At 40.1% G+C, this 18,269-nt stretch overlaps 1 protein-coding gene across 1 annotated transcript in view; it reads right to left on the bottom strand.

The window, feature by feature from the left end:
• PID1 (phosphotyrosine interaction domain containing 1) overlaps window positions 1–18,269 on the bottom strand; it is a 157,234-nt gene that overhangs the window by 71,650 nt on the left and 67,315 nt on the right. The window contains exon 2 of the mRNA XM_053709837.1: window positions 4,173–4,319. Coding sequence (XP_053565812.1) covers window positions 4,173–4,319 — 147 coding nt within the window. The remainder of the gene's footprint in view (window positions 1–4,172; window positions 4,320–18,269) is intronic.

Raw genomic sequence — 18,269 nt, 5'->3', positions numbered from 1 at the left:
ACCGCCGACACCTACATAATATTTATTAACCCCTAATCTGCCCCCCCAACGTCGCCGCTACCTACCTACAATTATTAACCCATAATCTGCCGACCGGACCTCAACGCTACTCTAATAAATGTATTAACCCCTAAAGCTAAGTCTAACCCTAACACCCCCCTAAGTTAAATATAAATTTTTATCTAACAAAATAAAATAAATCTTATTAAATAAATTATTCCTATTTAAAGCTAAATACTTACCTGTAAAATAAACCCTAATATAGCTACAATATAAATAATAATTATATTCTAGCTATTTTAGGATTAATATTTATTTTACAGGCAACTTTGTATTTATTTTAACCAGGTACAATAGCTATTAAATAGTTAATAACTATTTAATAGCTACCTAGTTAAAATAATTACAAAAGTACCTGTAAAATAAATCCTAACCTAAGTTACAATTAAACCTAACACTACACTATCAATAAATTAAATAAACTACCTACAATTATCTACAATTAAACCTAACACTACACTATCAATAAATAAATGAAATACAAATACCTACAAATAAATACAAATAAATACACTAACTAAAGTACAAAAAATAAAAAAAGAACTAAGTTACAAAAAAAAATAATAATTTACAAACATTATAAAAATATTACAACAATTTTAAGATAATTACACCTACTCTAAGCCCCCTAATAAAATAACAAAGCCCCCCAAAATAAAAAAATGCCCTACCCTATTCTAAAATAAAAATTGAAAAGCTCTTTTACCTTACCAGCCCTTAAAAGGGCCTTTTGCGGGGCATGCTCCAAAGAATTCTGCTCTTTTGCCTGTAAAAAAACATGCAATACCCCCCCCCAACATTACAACCCACCACCCACATACCCCTAATCTAACCCAAACCCCCCTTAAATAAACCTAACACTAAGCCCCTGAAGATCTCCCTACCTTGTCTTCACCACGCCGGGTATCACCGATCTGTCCAGAAGAGGGCCCGAAGTCTTCATCCAATCCGGGCGATGTCTTCATCTAAGCGGGGGCTGAAGAGGTCCATCATCCGGCTGAAGTCTTCTATCAAGCAGCATCTTCAATCTTCTTTCTTCCGGATCCATCTTCATCCCGCCGACGCGGAACATCCTTCTTCCCCGACGGACTAACGACGAATGAAGGTTCCTTTAAGGGACGTCATCCAAGATGGCGTCCCTTCAATTCCGATTGGCTGATAGGATTCTATCAGCCAATCGGAATTAAGGTAGGAAAAATCTGATCGGAACAGCCAATAGAATGCGATCTCAATCTGATTGGATCAGCCAATCGGATTGAACTTCAATCTGATTGGCTGATTCCATTAGCCAATCAGATTATTCCTACCTTAATTCCGATTGGCTGATAGAATCCTATCAGCCAATCGGAATTCGAGGGACGCCATCTTGGATGACGTCCCTTAAAGGAACCTTCATTCGTCGGGAGTTCATTGTGGAGGAAGGATGTTCCGCGTCGGCGGGATGAAGATGGATCCGGAAGAAAGAAGATTGAAGATGCGGCTTGATAGAAGACTTCAGCCGGATGATGGACCTCTTAAGCCCCCGCGTGGATGAAGACTTCAGCCAGATGATGAACCTCATCAGCCCCCGCTTGGATGAAAACATCGCCCGGATTGGATGAAGACTTCGGACCCTCTTCTGGACGGATCGGTGATACCCGGCGTGGTGAAGACAAGGTAGGGAGATCTTCAGGGGCTTAGGGTTAGATTAGGGGTATGTGGGTGGTGGGTTGTAATGTTGGGGGGGGGTATTGTATGTTTTTTTACAGGCAAAAGAGCAGAATTCTTTGGGGCATGCCCCGCAAAAGGCCCTTTTAAGGGCTGGTAAGGTAAAAGAGCTTTTCAATTTTTATTTTAGAATATGGTAGGGCATTTTTTTATTTTGGGGGGCTTTGTTATTTTATTAGGGGGCTTAGAGTAGGTGTAATTAGCTTAAAATTGTTGTAATATTTTTATAATGTTTGTAAATTATTTTTTAATTTTTTGTAACGGTTCTTTTTTTATTTTTTTTACTTTAGTTAGTGTATTTATTTGTAGGTATTTGTATTTAATGATAGTGTAGTGTTAGGTTTAATTGTAACTTAGGTTAGGATTTATTTTACAGGTACTTTTGTAATTATTTTAACTAGGTAGCTATTAAATAGTTATTAACTATTTAATAGCTATTGTACCTGGTTAAAATAAATACAAAGTTGCCTGTAAAATAAATATTAATCCTAAAATAGCTACAATATAATTATTATTTATATTGTAGCTATATTAGGGTTTATTTTACAGGTAAGCATTTAGTTTTAAATAGGAATAATTTATTTAATAAGATTTATTTTATTTCGTTAGATAAAAATTATATTTAACTTAGGGGGGTGTTAGGGTTAGACTTAGCTTTAGGGGTTAATACATTTATTAGAGTAGCGGTGAGGTCCGGTTGGCAGATTAGGGGTTAATAATTGTAGGTAGGTAGCGGCGACGTTGGGGGGGGGCAGATTAGGGGGTAATAAATATAATATAGGGGTCGGCGGGGGTTAGGGGCAGCAGATTAGGGGTACATAGCTATAATGTAGGTTGCGGCGGTGTAAGGAGCGGCAGATTAGGGGTTAATAATAATATGCAGGGGTCAGTGATAGCGGGGGCGGCAGATTATAATAAGTGTAAGGTTAGGGGTGTTTAGACTCGGGGTTCATGTTAGGTGCAGACTTAGAAAGTGTTTCCCCATAGGAAACAATGGGGCTGCGTTAGGAGCTGAACGCTGCTTTTTTGCAGGTGTTGGGTTTTTTTTCAGCTCAAAAGGCCCCATTGTTTCCTATGGGGGAATCGTGCACGAGCACGTTTTTTAAGCTGGCCGCGTCCGTAAGCACCGCTGGTATTGAGAGTTGCAGTGGCGGTAAATATGCCTGTACGCTCCCTTTTTGGAGCCAAACGCAGCCCTTCTGTGAACTCTAAATACCAGCGGTATTTAAAAGGTGCGGGGTGAAAAAGCACGCGTAGCTAACGCACCCCTTTGGCCGCAAAACTCTAAATCTAGCCGATTTTTTTTACTCACACTGAGCATCGTCAGATTAACATAACATTTTACTCACACTGAGCATGTGTCAGATTAATATATTTTTACTCACACTGAGCATGTGTCAAATTAATATATTTTTACTCACACTGAGCATGTGTCAGATTAATATATATTTTTACTCACACAGAGCATGTGCCAGATTAATATATTTTTACTCACACAGAGCATGTGCCAGATTTATATATTTTTACTCACACTGAGTGCCAGATTAATTTAGTTATTTACTCACACTGAGCATGTGTCAGATTAATATATCTTTTTACTCACACTAAATATGCTAAAAAAGCCTGTTAATAAATTAAGAAAAAAACAAAAAAACTTTATAAAATCAAAAGACAACTTTATATGTAAATATATTTACTGGTTTCAGAGACAGTGAGTCCCCAACTCCCAATATCAAAGGGCCATTAAATAAAAAAAATAAAAATATTTTGTGCTTCAGATAGAGCAAACAGTTTTAATTAACGTTCTATTTAACTTTTATCGTCAACTTTGCTTCATTTTTATGGTATCCTTTGTTCCTACTGGGAACTAGTCGAACATCTGCGGAGCCAATGACAAGAGGCTTGTATGTGCAGCCACCAATCAGCAGCTAGCTCTCAGTAGTAAATTGCTGCTTGTGAGCCTACCTAGGTATGCTTTTCAACAAAGGTTACCAAGGGAACAGACTAAATTAGATAATAGAAATAAACTGAAAAGCTATTTAAAACTGTATGCTCTATCTGAATCATGAAAGTTTAATTTTGACTTTACTGTCGCGTTTAATTCAATGGAATTATTCTAAAAATCAATGCAATTTGTTTTAAATATATCTCACCCAATTCAATTTAATTTATGACGACAATTACACATCCTTATCAAACGAAGGCAGCAAAATGATAGAATAAATGCAGATTTCTAACGGACCAAGAAAGAAAATGGAAGCCATTTTGAGACCCTGGAGTTTTTTATAGGAGTTCGTTCTGTGAGGATGTCTGTAGTTTTAGACATCACACAGTATTCATTATTTTGTGTTAGACTAGAAATGTGAACAAAACAGTTAATCTGGTTAACCCCACAGGTTTAGTACCTTGCATCCTGCATGCGTTCGAGTCTTCATGAGAGGAGTTGTAGTACACAGCTCAATGCCGTCTGGTTCATGGAAAATCACAGCTGGGAGAGGCTCTTTACGAAGGGTTAATACGTTCAGCTTGGATTTTAGCATGGTCTGGAAGTGCTAAAAGAACACAAAATATTTCATAAGAAAATGAATCAAGGATACAAGTTTAGCTGAGCAGCCTCATAAGCTATAAAACATATTTAAAGAAATGTTCACCCAAAAATGGGTTCTTTTCTAAAAACAACACGGATCATCTGACCTTGCTTTCACTGTTCAAAAACTGATTGCAACACGATTGTGAAAACTACACAAAGCATTTCCGATAATGCAATCCTGGAATCCTATCCAAAAGGCACAGATTTGTTTGTTTTCTAGGCAGAGTCTTTTGGAAAAATCAATTTCCCTGTGTTTCATTTTAACCTCATACTGGTCAGAGTGCCTACTAGTTTATTTTTCATAGTAACCCGTTATTCATTCTCTCTATGCTGTATCCCTTAGTAAAGAAAATAAGTTTACAAAAGAAACATCATTTGAAGAAGCGTATGTAAAAAGGTGGGATAGACGCAGAGTTAAAGGGACATGAAACAATATTTTTCTGTCATGATTTAGGTAGAACATACAATTCTAAACAGCTTTACAGCTTACTTCTATTATCTAATGTTGTTTATTCTCTTGTCATCATTTGTTGAAGGAGCAGCAATGCACTACTGCAGCCACCAATCAGCAGCTAGAACATAGGTTCTTTGCTGCTTCTGAGCTTTACTAGATAAACCTTTCAACAAAGGATAACAAGAGAAGGAAGCAAATTAAATAATATAATTTAAATGGAAAGTTGTTTAAAATGCTATGCTCTGTCTTAATCCTAAATATCTAATTATGACTTTACAGTCCCTTTAAACTACTGCTTAGATATAACTATGTGTTTAAATTCTGCAAAGGCTAAATGTTGTTTGTTGGCTGGTATGACAAAAAAAATTTAAAGGGACACTAAACCCAAAATTTTTCTTTCATGATTCAGGTAGAAAATAGAATTTTAAACAACATTCCAATGTACTTCTATTATCTTATTTGCTTCATTCTTTATATATCCTTTGTTGAAGAAATAGCAATGCACATGGATGAGCCAATCACACGAGGCATCTATGTGCAGCCACCAATCAGCAGCTACTGAGCCTATCTAGATATGCTTTTCAGCAAATGATATCAAGAGAACTAAGCAAATTAGATAATAGAAGTAAATTAGAAAATTGTTTAAAATTGCATGATCTATCTGAATCATGAAAGAAAAAAGTTGGGTTTCATGTTTTAAGTATTCACTCATGCAATATACACCACTTCCAGCTCTTTGTGCAGACATATGAACGTACGTCACTGAAATTGTAACTTTTACAAGTAGCATTTTTTGCTAAAGGAAATATACTGCAAAAATGCTTCTATTTAAAACTGAAATGCACCCATGTACATTTTAATTTTGACCTATTACTTAAAAAAAAAAATTCCCCTGGGACATTTAAAGTTTACTATATTTAGAAATGACCAATTGTTTCCTATGGGACTGGTTTTACTGCAGCAGCAATGCACTACTTGGACCTGGTGAATCAATGACAAGAGGCATATGTGTACAGCCACCAACCAGCTCTCAGTAGTCTACCTAGCTATGCCTTTAAGAAAAGGATACCAAGAGGAATTCAATTTGATAACAGGAGTCAATTTTAAAGTATCTTGAAAAGGGCCTTAATAGTTAAAAAAAAACAAAACAAAAAAAAAAACACAACAACATGCTCTAGAAAATGTAATTTTAAGACTAACAATGCTGCACTGCTGTGTGTTTAACCCTGCAAAGGGGTTAAACACACAGTATAAAGTACTGCTCAGAACACGCAGAGCACTGCTGGTCCCAAGTGGAAACTGACACTAATCCAATCAGCAGCGCTAGTAACACATCTGAGTCGTGCGACCAGCGTTCCTGATTGGATCAGTGCTCTGCATGTTCCAAGCAGTACCTCTACTGTGCGTTTAACCCCTTTGCGAGGGTTAGTGCAGGGTTATTAGTTATCAAATTACTTGTTATAACAAATTAGAGAACGTAGTTTTTAGATTATTTTGGCCCTTCAAAACAAATTGCATGAACTATATGAACCTTTAAACTTTAATTTTGGCTTTCATGTCACTTTAAAACTTAAAAGCTACCAAAAGGTAAATTTGCCGAGTGGTTTGCACATACAATCCCCTATCTTGAACCGAGGTTAATTGACCCTGCATGTTTTTTCCATTAGCTAGCGGGGGCTAATCTTTATAGCATGTGCTTTAGTTCCTAGAACTTAACAGGACATAAGGATTAATCCAAGAGAATGTAAAAGTACCTAGTAACTTACTGTATCGATGCAGACATTTTATAAGGCTCTCATCATCTGGTAGCAATAAAGAAATAAAGCGCTTTACATTCTAGGTGTGATCTATATTTGCTGCTCCCTACAGATGGAATGCTATTTATTGTAAAATAAAGACAGATATCCAAGGGTATTTAACAAACAAACGTTTGCACTACAGCCCAGATGTTCCAAAATAAAGCCTTAACATTCTTCACTGAGCCAGAATAAGCCTTTGGAAAAGCCCAGGGCAAGAGACTGAATTGGGCACCCTAACCCCATGTAACAAAATTCCACATTCTGTGTTTGAAATTATTCTCAAAGGAGAAAGGCCAGAGGCACCTAGATAGTCCAGAAATTATTTTTATACTGCTCACTTGGAAAGAAACATTTACTGAAGAGAGTTGAGATCCAATGCTCTTAACCTGCTAGTATTCTTGTGGGTTAACCATACTGTGCCCAAAGAAGTAAACTGACTCACACCCTATCTGAAAAATATTTCTGCAAATAAAGAAGCCTTGCAGCACACCCACTAGCCAATATGTTATTGTATGAATTTGTTTTCAGTAATCACACTAGAAATCTATGTTTAACCTCCTTATGTTTGAGTTAAATGCATAGAGAAAGTATTGCTTAAGAGCCACAGACAACCAATGGTCCTTAGCAGGAAACAGCCTTGCGAGCCAATCAGCAGCAACGGCGGTGAGTAGGGTAAATATATGTTCTAACTAATTTGAGCAGGTCATTTTTGCACTACCATTTCCCTTTAAACAGATAATGACAAATTGCAGCAGCTGAAAAGGTCAAAATATTTCAGAAAGAAGGGCATAATCTATACTATAATCGCATTTGTAACGCGTCCGTCGCCGTCGCCAGTTGCCCACGCATCCTCAAAGGAATGTTGGCTGCGCGAGGAAGCCAAAAGAATGTTGACTGCACGCACAGCCAAAATAATCCACCTGGATGCAGCTAAGCTGCATCCCGGTGGATTCCGAAAATGGCAGGGTGGTGAAAGAATCTACCAAAGGTGGATTCTTTCACCACCCTGCCATTTTCGGAATCCACCTGGATGCAGCATAGGCAAACATAGGCAGACGCACACAACCGCCTGCACGAAACAACACGTAACTGTCCGCAAGAAATTTAAAAAAAAAACCTAACCACCCGCACAAAGTATAACAAAAAAACCAAAAAAACTCCTGCACGAACTATAAACAAACACGGAAACTGCCAACATCGCAAAATAATAAAGTAATTAACACCTAATCCGCAAATAACATAATTAAAATATTAACCCCTAAACCACCATCCCCCATTAAAATAAACCTAATTAACCTATTAACCCCTAAACCGCCAACCCCCACATCACATTAAACCTAATTAACCTTGTAACCCCTAACCCACCAACCCCCCACATCGCAATAAAAACTAAGTAACCTATTAACCCCTAAACCCCCACATCGCAATACAACAAATTAACCTATTAACTCCTAAACCGCCAACTAACCACAATGCAAATAACTAATTTAATTACTAAGCCCCCTAACACTTGCTAAATTAACCCCAATACTAAGTTACACTTAAAATAGTAAAACCTAACATTAAATTACAAAAAATAAAAACTCTAAAATTACAGAAAAAAAACAAACCAAATTATCAAAAATAAAAGAATTAAACCTAATCCCTATGAAAATAATGAAGCCCCCCAAAATAAAAAACACCCCCTAATCTAAACTAAACTACTAATAGCCCTTATATCAATTTATGCCAGGTTATTAGACAGATATAGTGCTGTTCTATTTTATATAAATCTACAAACAGCAGTTTACAAGCACTAAACACTCTACTGAATAACCAGAGTAAAATAGAAGACAGATATCACATACATTACAGTGCAAACTGGTAAACTGCTCAAGCCCGGTTCTATGTAGATCTATATAAAATAGAGCAGCACTATAAACAGTCTAATAACCTGGCATAAACTGATATATGCTGGCTATAAACCACTAACGTTGCTTACTTGTCTCAGCCTATACAGGAGGCTTTTTTAACTGCTTTATTGCACCGGCTTTTAATAGAGAAAGTTTTTAAAATATTGTACAGTATAGCTATATGGTGTGTGTATATACATGCTAATTTACTCATTAAAGTATAATATTTTTATAAAATGGGTTTATATGGCCTCTTCACATTAAAAAAACTCTCTAACTGTATATGAGAACTATACACCCCAGTCTTTGATATATTGTGGGACAATATTCCTGGCTACAACTGGAATAAGGGAAAGAGGACTAAAGCAGAAACAACACAACGAGATCAGAAAGAGAGATCACCTTTAACCAAGTGTCTTATCTATACCTCATACTGGATGAGGTTGAATCACATGAGTGTGCATTTATTTATTAATTTTAGCTTGTCCACTCTCTATCGTTTCACACACATATATATATATATATATATATATATATATATATATATATATATATATATATATATATATATAAAATGTGTGTGTTAGGGCTGTACGATTAATCGTGGTTGCGGTTTTAAACCGCGATTAATCGCTGCAGTTTAAAAACCGCGAGAGTACGCGATTTTTAGCCCCACCCAGAAGTGACATCATTAGTCCCATGTGCAAAGGCTTAGCGGCGACTGAATAGAAGATCCTGAGCGCATACATGATGGGTCTCTCCCTCTGAGCAGTCAGCGTTCCTGGGATGGTCTTAGACTGGGAAGGAGGTGTCTCTAGCAGGTGATTGGTGGACTGATGTTACTGTAGCATGAGAGTGGCCCATCGGAATTTAGCACCGACACAACACCAGCTTTTTCATTACAGGCGGTGCTGTGGGATCATGATACTACCTGTTCTGTCACTACAGTTCCTGTGAGCCCCACGTCTTCACATCTGAGGGAAAATATTAACTTGTTCTAATGTTTAAAATGCACTGAGGTCCCTGGGAGGCAGCTGAGAGGCTAATACGCTAATAAAGTACCACTTTATTATGCACTGTGTTTTAATTTGAAATAGTATTTTCTAAGCTGCCTCCCAGGGACCTGAGTGCATTTTAAACATTAGAACAAGGTAATATTTTCCCTCAGATGTGAAGACGTGGGGCTCACAAGAACTGTAGTGACAGAACAGGTAGAATCATGATCCCACAGCACCGCCTGTAATGAAAAAGCCGGTGTTGTGTCGGTGCTAAATACTCTCATGCTTCAGTAACACCAGTCCACCAATCACCTTCTAGAGACATCTCCTTCCCAGTCTATGCCCGCCCCTCCTCCCCAGGACCAACCAGGAACGCTGACTGCTCAGAGGAAGAGTTTCGTCACGTGTGCAAAATGAAGGTGTTATAGCAATTTATTAAGAAAATCGTAATTAAATCACAATCGGTCCCCCCCCCCATATCGCCCAGCCCTAGTGTGTGTGTGTGTGTGTAATTGAACTAAATATACACTACACACAGACTACTGCACACACAAACAACTGATGAAATGACTAATAAACAATGTTAATGCCACAGTTTAAAATTCCCAATAAATAAACTGCTGGGTACAACTACAGTAACAGGGTTATTGCACACCGTGCTATTGTTTTTTTCTCATGCACTTGCAGATGTCTTTAAAGCTGTTCTTTTATTTTAACCTATTGCTGAAGCCAGTCGGTAAAGCTCTGCTCCTTTATACTGGGTGCTTCCATCTTGGTACGCACGTATTGTTTTATTCTGTGACAGAAGCAGTGAGCTTGTACAGATCAATGACGTCACTGTTTTTTTGACAGCTGTAACTTGCACTTTGGATTAGCTCGCACAATAAAAAGCAGAAGTTAAATTTTTGAAGTTTTTTTTTTTTACATGGGTTAAAAGTTATATAACAAATATAAAAAAGCCCTCCTAAAAAAAAATAGTATAATCCAGCTACTGCAAAACTGTGCAGCTCTTGCTATGTGCACTCTAAACTGAAAGGGATTGGATTTGCTATGTGCACTCTAAACTGAAAAGGTCAGAATTTTTTTTTGTTTTAATACAGGATCAGAGCTTTGGATAAAATTGTAAGAACAATCACATTAATTTACAATATTGGATCGTTTGCTTTAAAAAAAAAAAAAAAAGTTTTTAATCTGACTTTACTAATCCTTTAAGTGCATGATACGACTTGTCACACACTCACTCATAGGGTTGGCAAAAAATTCCAGGCTCTAAAATTTATGGGCTGGCTTCTAGATTTTGAAGAAATGTTTAAAAGGACATCAGACTCAAAATTTAAATCCTTCAAATATTGAATTATGCATATCTAAAAACATTGTAATGTACTTTCATTTTTATTTCCCCGACTCTCCTGTAGTAGCTGAAGCTGAAATTTGTTGTTTTTCCACTCCCCCTGAGAGATTGATGCGCATTCGATTATTTTCAGAACCCTGACTCTACTATGCTTCGCTTGGGTAGTGCAAGAGCACATTTATATCTGTCCAGAACTAGCCACAGGAGGAGAAATAACATAGCATGCAAGAGTCTTTTTCAAAGGGTGTGTCCCTGGACTGCAAAAGAGTGCAAACTTTAAAATTAAAAACATAAATTATGCTTACCTGATGATTTAATTTCCATCGAGGGGAGGAGAGTCCACGGCTTCATTCATTACTGTTGGGAATTAAGAACCTGACCACCAGGAGGAGGCAAAGACACCTCAGCCAAATGCTTAAATACCTCCCCCCCCCACTTCCCTCATCCCCCAGTCATTCTGCAGAGGAAACAAGAAACAGTAGGAGAAATATCAGGGTATAAATGGTGCCAGAAGATAAATTAAATTTAGGGCCGCCCATTGAAGATACGGGCGGTAGCCGTGGACTCTCCTCCCCTCGATGGAAATTAAATCATCAGGTAAGCATAATTTATGTTTTCCATCTAAAGGGGACAAGAGTCGATGCCTTCATTCATTACTGTTGGTAACATATACCCAAGCTCTAGAGGACACTGAATGAAACTGGGAGGGTAAAAGGCGGACCCTGATCTGAGGGCACCACAGCCTGCAAAACCTCTCTCCCAAAAACAGCTTCCGCAGAAGCAAAAACGTCAAATTTGTAAAACTTTGTAAAAGTGTGTAAGGAGGACCAGGCAGCCGCGTTACAAATTTGCTCCATAGAGGCCTCATTCTTAAAGGCCCAAGACGAAACCACAGCTCTAATTGAATGAGCCATGATCCTCTGAGGAGGCTTATGTCCCACTGTCTCATATGCCAAGGGAATCAAGCTCCTCAACCAAAAAGACAAAGAAGTAGAATAGGCCCTCTGCCCCTTGCGCTTCCCGGAATACACCACAAAAAGAGATGTAGACTATTTAATATCCTTTGTAGCCTGTAGATAGCAATTTAAGGCACAAACCACATACAGATTATAAAGTAACCTCTCCTTAGAAGAAAGCGGCTTAGGACACAAACAACTATTTCCTGATTGATGTTACGGATAGACACCACCTTGGGAAGAAACCCCAAACCAGTGCGAAGCACAACCTTATCCGCATGAAAACAGAATTTATGTTTACCTGATAAATTACTTTCTCCAACGGTGTGTCCGGTCCACGGCGTCATCCTTACTTGTGGGATATTCTCTTCCCCAACAGGAAATGGCAAAGAGCCCAGCAAAGCTGGTCACATGATCCCTCCTAGGCTCCGCCTACCCCAGTCATTCGACCGACGTTAAGGAGGAATATTTGCATAGGAGAAACCATATGATACCGTGGTGACTGTAGTTAAAGAAAATAAATTATCAGACCTGATTAAAAAACCAGGGCGGGCCGTGGACCGGACACACCGTTGGAGAAAGTAATTTATCAGGTAAACATAAATTCTGTTTTCTCCAACATAGGTGTGTCCGGTCCACGGCGTCATCCTTACTTGTGGGAACCAATACCAAAGCTTTAGGACACGGATGAAGGGAGGGAGCAAATCAGGTCGCCTAAATGGAAGGCACCACGGCTTGCAAAACCTTTCTCCCAAAAATAGCCTCAGAAGAAGCAAAAGTATCAAACTTGTAAAATTTGGTAAAAGTGTGCAGTGAAGACCAAGTCGCTGCCCTACATATCTGATCAACAGAAGCCTCGTTCTTGAAGGCCCATGTGGAAGCCACAGCCCTAGTGGAATGAGCTGTGATTCTTTCAGGAGGCTGCCGTCCGGCAGTCTCGTAAGCCAATCTGATGATGCTTTTAATCCAAAAAGAGAGAGAGGTAGAAGTTGCTTTTTGACCTCTCCTTTTACCAGAATAAACAACAAACAAGGAAGATGTTTGTCTAAAATCCTTTGTAGCATCTAAATAGAATTTTAGAGCGCGAACAACATCCAAATTGTGCAACAAACGTTCCTTCTTCGAAACTGGTTTCGGACACAAAGAAGGCACGACTATCTCCTGGTTAATGTTTTTGTTAGAAACAACTTTTGGAAGAAAACCAGGTTTAGTACGTAAAACCACCTTATCTGCATGGAACACCAGATAAGGAGGAGAACACTGCAGAGCAGATAATTCTGAAACTCTTCTAGCAGAAGAAATTGCAACCAAAAACAAAACTTTCCAAGATAATAACTTAATATCAACGGAATGTAAGGGTTCAAACGGAACCCCCTGAAGAACTGAAAGAACTAAGTTGAGACTCCAAGGAGGAGTCAAAGGTTTGTAAACAGGCTTGATTCAACCAGAGCCTGAACAAAGGCTTGAACATCTGGCACAGCTGCCAGTTTTTTGTGAAGTAACACAGACAAGGCAGAAATCTGTCCCTTCAAGGAACTTGCAGATAATCCTTTCTCCAATCCTTCTTGAAGAAAGGATAGAATCTTAGGAATCTTTACCTTGTCCCAAGGGAATCCTTTAGATTCACACCAACAGATATATTTTTTCCATATTTTGTGGTAAATTTTTCTAGTTACAGGCTTTCTGGCCTGAACAAGAGTATCAATAACAGAATCTGAGAACCCTCGTTTTGATAAGATCAAGCGTTCAATCTCCAAGCAGTCAGCTGGAGTGAGACCAGATTCGGATGTTCGAACGGACATTGAACAAGAAGGTCTCGTCTCAAAGGTAGCTTCCATGGTGGAGCCGATGACATATTCACCAGATCTGCATACCAAGTCCTGCGTGGCCACGCAGGAGCTATCAAGATCACCGACGCCCTCTCCTGATTGATCCTGGCTACCAGCCTGGGGATGAGAGGAAACGGCGGGAATACATAAGCTAGTTTGAAGGTCCAAGGTGCTACTAGTGCATCTACTAGAGTCGCCTTGGGATCCCTGGATCTGGACCCGTAGCAAGGAACCTTGAAGTTCTGACGAGAGGCCATCAGATCCATGTCTGGAATGCCCCACAGTTGAGTAATTTGGGCAAAGATTTCCGGATGGAGTTCCCACTCCCCCGGATGAAATGTCTGACGACTCAGAAAATCCGCTTCCCAATTTTCCACTCCTGGGATGTGGATTGCAGACAGGTGGCAGTAGTGAGTCTCCGCCCATTGAATGATTTTGGTCACTTCTTCCATCGCCAGGGAACTCCTTGTTCCCCCCTGATGGTTGATGTACGCAACAGTCGTCATGTTGTCTGATTGAAACCGTATGAACTTGGCCTTTGCTAGCTGAGGCCAAGCCTTGAGAGCATTGAATATCGCTCTCAGTTCCAGAATATTTATCGGTAGAAGAGATTCTTCCCGAGACCAAAGACCCTGAGCTTTCAGGGATCCCCAGACCGCGCCCCAGCCCATCAGACTGGCGTCGGTCGTGACAATGACCCACTCTGGTCTGCGGAAGGTCATCCCTTGTGACAGGTTGTCCAGGGACAGCCACCAACGGAGTGAGTCTCTGGTCCTCTGATTTACTTGTATCTTCGGAGACAAGTCTGTATAGTCCCCATTCCACTGACTGAGCATGCACAGTTGTAATGGTCTTAGATGAATGCGCGCAAAAGGAACTATGTCCATTGCCGCTACCATCAAACCTATTACTTCCATGCACTGCGCTATGGATGGAAGAGGAACGGAATGAAGTGTTTGACAAGAGTTTAGAAGTTTTGTTTTTCTGGCCTCTGTCAGAAAAATCCTCATTTCTAAGGAGTCTATTATTGTTCCCAAGAAGGGAACCCTTGTCGACGGAGATAGAGAACTCTTTTCCACGTTCACTTTCCATCCGTGAGATCTGAGAAAGGCCAGGACTATGTCCGTGTGAGCCTTTGCTTGAGGAAGGGACGACGCTTGAATCAGAATGTCGTCCAAGTAAGGTACTACTGCAATGCCCCTTGGTCTTAGCACCGCTAGAAGGGACCCTAGTACCTTTGTGAAAATCCTTGGAGCAGTGGCTAATCCGAAAGGAAGCGCCACGAACTGGTAATGCTTGTCCAGGAATGCGAACCTTAGGAACCGATGATGTTCCTTGTGGATAGGAATATGTAGATACGCATCCTTTAAATCCACCGTGGTCATGAATTGACCTTCCTGGATGGAAGGAAGAATTGTTCGAATGGTTTCCATTTTGAACGATGGAACCTTGAGAAACTTGTTTAAGATCTTGAGATCTAAAATTGGTCTGAACGTTCCCTCTTTTTTGGGAACTATGAACAGATTGGAGTAGAACCCCATCCCTTGTTCTCCTAATGGAACAGGATGAATCACTCCCATTTTTAACAGGTCTTCTACACAATGTAAGAATGCCTGTCTCTTTATGTGGTCTGAAGACAATTGAGACCTGTGGAACCTCCCCCTTGGGGGAAGCCCCTTGAATTCCAGAAGATAACCTTGGGAGACTATTTCTAGTGCCCAAGGATCCAGAACATCTCTTGCCCAAGCCTGAGCGAAGAGAGAGAGTCTGCCCCCCACCAGATCCGGTCCCGGATCGGGGGCCAACATTTCATGCTGTCTAGGTAGCAGTGGCAGGTTTCTTGGCCTGCTTTCCCTTGTTCCAGCCTTGCATTGGTCTCCAGGCTGGCTTGGCTTGAGAAGTATTACCCTCTTGCTTAGAGGACGTAGCACTTGGGGCTGGTCCGTTTCTACGAAAGGGACGAAAATTAGGTTTATTTTTGGCCTTGAAAGACCTATCCTGAGGAAGGGCGTGGCCCTTACCCCCAGTGATATCAGAGATAATCTCTTTCAAGTCAGGGCCAAACAACGTTTACCCCTTGAAAGGAATGTTAAGGAGTTTGTTCTTGGAAGACGCATCCGCTGACCAAGATTTCAACCAAAGCGCTCTACGCGCCACAATAGCAAACCCAGAATTCTTCGCCGCTAACCTAGCCAATTGCAAAGTGGCGTCTAGGGTGAAAGAATTAGCCAATTTGAGAGCACGGATTCTGTCCATAATCTCCTCATAAGGAGGAGAATCACTATCGATCGCCTTTACTAGCTCATCGAACCAGAAACACGCGGCTGTAGTGACAGGGACAATGCATGAAATTGGTTGTAGAAGGTAACCTTGCTGAACAAACATCTTTTTAAACAAACCTTCTAATTTTTTATCCATAGGATCTTTGAAAGCACAACTATCTTCTATGGGTATAGTGGTGCGTTTGTTTAAAGTAGAAACCGCTCCCTCGACCTTGGGGACAGTCTGCCATAAGTCCTTTCTAGGGTCGACCATAGGACACAATTTTTTAAATATGGGGGGAGGGACGAAAGGTATACCGGGCCTTTCCCATTCTTTATTTACAATGTCCGCCACCCGCTTGGGTATAGGAAAAGCTTCTGGGAGCCCCGGGACCTCTAGGAACTTGTCCATTTTACATAGTTTCTCTGGGATGATCAAATTCTCACAATCATCCAGAGTGGATAATACCTCCTTAAGCAGAGCGCGGAGATGTTCCAACTTAAATTTAAATGTAATCACATCGGGTTCAGCTTGTTGAGAAATTTTCCCTGAATCTGAAATTTCTCCCTCAGACAAAACCTCCCTGGCCCCCTCAGACTGGTGTAGGGGCATTTCAGAACCATTATCATCAGCGTCCTCATGCTCTTCACTATCTAAAACAGAGCAGTCGCGCTTACGCTGATAAGTGGGCATTTTGGCTAAAATGTTTTTGATAGAATTATCCATTACAGCCGTTAATTGTTGCATAGTAAGGAGTATTGGCGCGCTAGATGTACTAGGGGCCTCCTGAGTGGGCAAGACTCGTGTAGACGAAGGAGGGAATGATGCAGTACCATGCTTACTCCCCTCACTTGAGGAATCATCTTGGGCATCATTTTCAGTGTCACATAAATCACATTTATTTAAATGAGAAGGAACCTTGGCTTCCCCACATTCAGAACACAGTCTATCTGGTAGTTCAGACATGTTAAACAGGCATAAACTTGATAACAAAGTACAAAAAACGTTTTAAAATAAAACCGTTACTGTCACTTTAAATTTTAAACTGAACACACTTTATTACTGCAATTGCGAAAAAGTATGAAGGAATTGTTCAAAATTCACCAAAATTTCACCACAGTGTCTTAAAGCCTTAAAAGTATTGCACACCAAATTTGGAAGCTTTAACCCTTAAAATAACGGAACCGGAGCCGTTTTTAACTTTAACCCCTTTACAGTCCCTGGTATCTGCTTTGCTGAGACCCAACCAAGCCCAAAGGGGAATACGATACCAAATGACGCCTTCAGAAAGTCTTTTCTATGTATCAGAGCTCTTCACACATGCGACTGCATGTCATGCTTCTCAAAAACAAGTGCGCAATACCGGCGCGAAAATGAGGCTCTGCCTATGATTAGGGAAAGCCCCTAGAGAATAAGGTGTCTAAAACAGTGCCTGCCGATATTATTTAACAAAAATACCCAGATTAAATGATTCCTCAAGGCTAAATATGTGTAATATATGAATCGATTTAGCCCAGAAAATGTCTACAGTCTTAATAAGCCCTTGTGAAGCCCTTATTTACTGTCTGAATAAAAATGGCTTACCGGATCCCATAGGGAAAATGACAGCTTCCAGCATTACATCGTCTTGTTAGAATGTGTCATACCTCAAGCAGCAAAAGACTGCTCACTGTTCCCCCAACTGAAGTTAATTCCTCTCAACAGTCCTGTGTGGAACAGCCATGGATTTTAGTAACGGTTGCTAAAATCATTTTCCTCATACAAACAGAAATCTTCATCTCTTTTCTGTTTCAGAGTAAATAGTACATACCAGCACTATTTTAAAATAACAAACTCTTGATTGAATAATAAAAACTACAGTTAAACACAAAAAAACTCTAAGCCATCTCCGTGGAGATGTTGCCTGTACAACGGCAAAGAGAATGACTGGGGTAGGCGGAGCCTAGGAGGGATCATGTGACCAGCTTTGCTGGGCTCTTTGCCATTTCCTGTTGGGGAAGAGAATATCCCACAAGTAAGGATGACGCCGTGGACCGGACACACCTATGTTGGAGAAAAACCAGATAAGGAGGCTCACATTGCAAGGCAGCCAGTTCAGATACTCTGCGTGCCGATGCAATGGCCAACAGGAAGAGAACTTTACAGGAAAGTCAATGGAATGCATAGGCTCAAACAGAACCCTCTGCAATACCCTAAGGACCAAGTTTAAGCTCCATATGGGAGCAGACCGTCTAAAGATTCTAGACAGAGCCTGAACAAAAAAGATTGGATGTCATGGAGCTCAGCGAGTCTCCTATGCAACAAGACTGATAATGCCGAAATCTGTCCCTTTAAGGAACTGGCGGCAAGACCCTTCTCCAAACCGTCTTGG

This window comes from Bombina bombina, chromosome 4 (assembly GCF_027579735.1).
Source record: "Bombina bombina isolate aBomBom1 chromosome 4, aBomBom1.pri, whole genome shotgun sequence".
Lineage (NCBI taxonomy): Eukaryota > Metazoa > Chordata > Amphibia > Anura > Bombinatoridae > Bombina > Bombina bombina.
This window is presented reverse-complemented; position numbering and strand designations above follow the sequence as displayed.